The sequence below is a fragment of the Mercenaria mercenaria genome, chromosome 7 (assembly GCF_021730395.1).
Source record: "Mercenaria mercenaria strain notata chromosome 7, MADL_Memer_1, whole genome shotgun sequence".
Lineage (NCBI taxonomy): Eukaryota > Metazoa > Mollusca > Bivalvia > Venerida > Veneridae > Mercenaria > Mercenaria mercenaria.
In genome coordinates, this window is record NC_069367.1 from 9,039,649 (window position 1) to 9,044,334 (window position 4,686).

Consider the following 4,686-nt stretch of genomic DNA (forward strand, 5'->3'; position numbering starts at 1 on the left):
AAAAAGCTTCTCTACAAACGAAAGTTTATTCTAAAAAACAATTTTCTATTGACGTACATTCATTTAAACAAGTCAGATATGCTGTTTACCGCCGTCACGTACATACGTCCATCAGTTAGGGTATGCATATATAAATGGACTTCGAGAGAACGGGTATACTGTCTGTCCTTTGGAGAAAAGCAGAACATTTTGACCAGTGATATTTTCATCAATATAACTGTAAACATTTGAAATAATATTGAATCACGTGTATAGATCTCATCAGCGTAAAGTACCGATTTGGCGATTTGGCTCCTGCTTTTAAAATATTAACCCTTACCAGGCTGGACACGGTTGGTTCTTCCTTTGCAACCAGTGTAGATCATGATCAGCCTGCACAACCGTGCAGTCTTATCATGATCTGCGCTGTTCGCTATTCAGTCAGCAAGTTTTCAGTGAACACTCCTTCGAATAAAAAATGGCAATGCCAAAACTGAATGATGGACCAGTCCATTACACAGATTTAGCAGGGTAAGGGTTAAAAGTAAGACAAATCATATTAAATCTCCGAACACGTCCTTTGAACTTGTCCTGGCGGCTTTAACAGAAACGAGTTGATGAACTGCCAGTTTTAACAAACATCATAAATACATTTCTGAAGAAACAGTATGTGTCACTAACGGATTTTAAGAAGATGCGAATTATACCCGTTCTAAAGAAATCTGGTCTTAAAAACCCAGAACTTTAACAATCTCCCGTTCGTTATACATGTTTATGAAAGGTAGTCAATGCCCGCCTTGAGAGACATCTGGATGAAATCTGCCTTCGTGGAAGACTGAAGAGGTCAACATTGTCAAGATATGCGAGATATGACCCAGGGAAGTACCTACGCCTTTTTATATCGTCAGAGTTGAAATAGGTCCAATCGCTAAGGTTACTATGTCTTAGACTAGCTGACAAACTATGTAGAATGTCTTTTGTTAAAACGTAGAGCTGGTGAAACCTATATATATCATATATTAAAGTTCCCTCTTGCAACTTCGCCTTAATGATTCCTGTACCAATGATTGGTAAAAAAATTAAATTTTAAGCTCAATAACTTCAGGGCTCCAATCAGACTAAAGTACTTGATCTTCTAAACGAAGATCAGATCCAATGCGTAGCGTTAATTGGAGATGTTCTTTAGTCAGACTGTTCAGGGATCAGGCAAATCATTCTGTATGTTAAACTAACAGTATACAACAAATGATATACAGCTCGAACCCCTATGGGTTGGAAATACGATATGTAGAGTTGACTGGTCTTTTTGTTGAAGTTCCCGTCAGACAATGTCCTTGAATCAACAACATACGAGCACTATGGCATAGAGCATTAAGAACTGGTTGACCTGGCTCGTAGATCATAGATTAACCACCTCAATTACATTTAAAACTAGTTGACCTGGCTCGTACATCGTAGACCAGTCATCTGAAATGCATTACAAATGACTGACCTGGCTTGTACATCGTAGACCAACCATTAAAATTACATTGAAAATTGGTTGACTTGGGTCTCAGATCGTAGATCAACAATATAGATTACATTAAAAATTGGTTGACCTGGTTCGTAGATCGTAGATCAACCAGTTGAAATGCGTGGCGATTTGATAAAAGACGTTGTGTCTGAAATCATTCGTCCTGCGCCTCTAAATATGTGGTGAAGTTGGCAGTTACTTAAGGAGAACATATTAGTACTGGTACAGAATCTAGGAACACTGGTAAGGTTAGAATACGTAACGGGAATACTGTTGAAAAATGGTGTTAAACCCAGAACAAACAGAATTGCTGATTGGTAGAAACTTTTAACCTGTGACATAAAAAAACTAAAATACCTAAAAATTTGTCAGAGTTTCAACCAGGGAACCATGGTAGATCTTTTGTATGGAAGACTGATATTGTTACAAAATTTGATGACTACAAATGTTCATTTGTTACTCTGACATACAATGAAAAAAGACAGAGAGTTCTTACGTTGTTGATTCCTTAATCTCAAACACCTTGTTTTTAGTACTATGTTTGTAAGGCTCATATTGCAAATTATCTTTGTTTATGCATCAATTTAAGTACTGCCCATACTGTCGAACATTTTTTGCTCGAACTAAATTGGATCGGTAAAGTTTGTTTGAATTATTGTTGCTTGAACCATTAAGGTTTTAGCTCTCCTCAACTTGATTCAGGATGAGCTAATGTTTTGTTTGTTTGTTTTGGGTTTAACGCCGTTTTTCAACAGTATTACAGTTATGTAACGGCGGGCAGTTAACCTAACCAGTGTTCCTGGATTCTGTACCAGTACAGACCTGTTCTCCGCAAGTAACTGCCAACTTCCCAACATGAATATCAGAGGTGGAGGACGAATGATTTCAGACACAATGTCTTTTATCAAATCGTCACGGAGAACATATGCCCCGCCCGGGAATCGAACTCGCAACCCCGCGATCCGTAGACCAACGCTCTCCCTACTGAGCTAAGCGGGCGGGCAAGCGGTATACCTCAAGTAAATAACTTATCAATCTGGCAGGACCGTATCAGCAAACTCGGTATATAGCATGGCGTAGGATAACTTATATAAGGAGAGTGTGTTTGTACATTTTCTAGGGAGCTGACTGCATCACGTGAACCACAATCTAAAGCCTCAATATATTCCGTTTCATGACAGACCTTGTTGTATGTTTAATTATGAATAGAGTGATTGGATGCAGTCATGTGCAGTAGAACAAACATTATACAATTATTGACTCTTGATACATTTGATGTGATATTTCCCGGCCGGAAGAGGGCAATATTAACCTCAAAGGGCAATGACTGTACAGATTAACGAATAGGTAACAGATATTTGTTGCAACACATTTAATGTTTGAAAGTAACAATAAATGACTTCCATTCTATTTTCAGAAAATCATGTTTAAAGGGGAAAAAACACTAACCAACATAAACAATATATTAAAAGATGATGAGCGGTTTCGGCCAATGAAATATAGGTTATTTTAAGAACATATAATATAACATTATATGGCGTGATGCATAGTCTGAAAAAAAAGGGTTTTGTGGAATTTCCACATTTCAGGATGAAACATTGATTTTGTAAAATACATAGACACGATGCAAAACTGCATTATGTCACTAAGTGTATATAAATACAGAATACAAATTTAAGAATGATTTCTTATCTGTCTGACAAAATAGTAAATGAGTCATTTAAACATTTCAAACACAGAAATAAGGAAAACCGTTTGGCAAAGACGAATAAATATTATTATCTAAATAACAGAAGATTCTGTACAAACTCCAGTTTAAGATATTGAAGTTAGTCAGTCATTGTCTTATCTAAACTTCATTTCAGTGAACTTCATGGATCTATGTGCACCTTTCCATTTATACCAGACAATGCACTTCCATTCAGTCTTGCATTTAGACTGGTCCTGATAGAGACCATTTAAATTCGAATCAAAACAATAATTGAACCACCATCCACCGTCCCAGTCTGAAGCACAGTTACCACCCTCGTATTTGTCATTATCTGCATCTCTGGTGGTGAATTCCATCTGATCATGTGGTCCATATAGATATGCATTTGCTAACGAGTCACCAGCACTTCCTGTGTAACCACTCACATCCAGTGTGTAGTTTGTTCTCTTTGACCCAACCTTAAAACTGCTGTATTTGGCATAGGCACGATTGCCGTCATGATCTTCTAGTTCGATTCTCAGTTGATGTGGTTCAAAATTATCAGTTAGTAGATTCAAATATTTGTTTCCGAGCCAAAATTCTCCTGTCAAGTTGCCGAACCCAGTTTCATATTCATTCCAATATCGGGAAAAGTTGACAGAGCCATCTTGGCGTCGTTGAAATACTGTCCACCCCCTACCATCAGTAGTCATGTCACAGTACATGGAAACTTTTTTTGTATGTTCGATTTCTATTTTGTATATACCATTAGACTTAAATCCGTTATCATACAACTCCAAGCAAGACTTGTAAGAGGTCATCGGGAGAAGGTGTGGTACTTACTGGACATGACGAAACCGAGCAGTTGCACTCCCCCTCATATTTCTCAGATGTTGCTGAATCTTTTTCTGCTTTAGCAAATACTTTTCTGCTGAAAAGTTGTTCTTCCAGTCTCTTTGTCAGATTGTTATTAATGTTTATATTTTCCAAACACTGTTCTTCAGTATGTTTCAGATGTTCTATGTTTTTCTTTATCTCTTCTGTGTCATATTTGATTTTGCCAAGACTTTCTGCTTCCGTAAACTCTGTTTGTTCAAATTGCTGAAGCAAGTTTAATGCACATCCCTTTATTTTAGGTATTTCATCTTCAAGCAAAATTAAAAGTTCCTTGTCTTTCTTTGTTCTGGTCTTTAATGAATTCTATTCCTCTAAGTGTGTCTTCTACGCCTGTTGAAATTTGGTCAGATTTAGTTTTCAAATCCTGAACTTGTCTTTGTAATTCTGGAATTTCCCGCCTTAACCGCTTGTTTAATATTTTCTCTTCCATAAAGGCATTTGTCAACAACAGAACTTTTTCTTCTAGCTCTGAATGAGTTTTCTTAGTGTCTTGGACAGTCCCAGTATCTTTGCCTTCCACTTTATTCTCCAATGCTTGTTGAAGCATAGTTTTCAAGGAACCTATTTCATTTATGAGCGTCTTAAAGCCATCTCTTCTGAATTTGCT

At 37.2% G+C, this 4,686-nt stretch overlaps 1 protein-coding gene across 1 annotated transcript; it reads right to left on the bottom strand.

Annotated features, from left to right (window-relative positions):
- Positions 1-2,807: 2,807 nt before the first annotated feature.
- LOC123556073 (fibrinogen-like protein 1) lies at positions 2,808-4,003 on the bottom strand. Its single transcript, XM_045346669.2, has one exon. The coding sequence runs from the start codon at positions 4,001-4,003 to the stop codon at positions 3,338-3,340; it is 666 nt and encodes a 221-aa protein (XP_045202604.2). The 3' UTR covers positions 2,808-3,337.
- Positions 4,004-4,686: the final 683 nt, after the last annotated feature.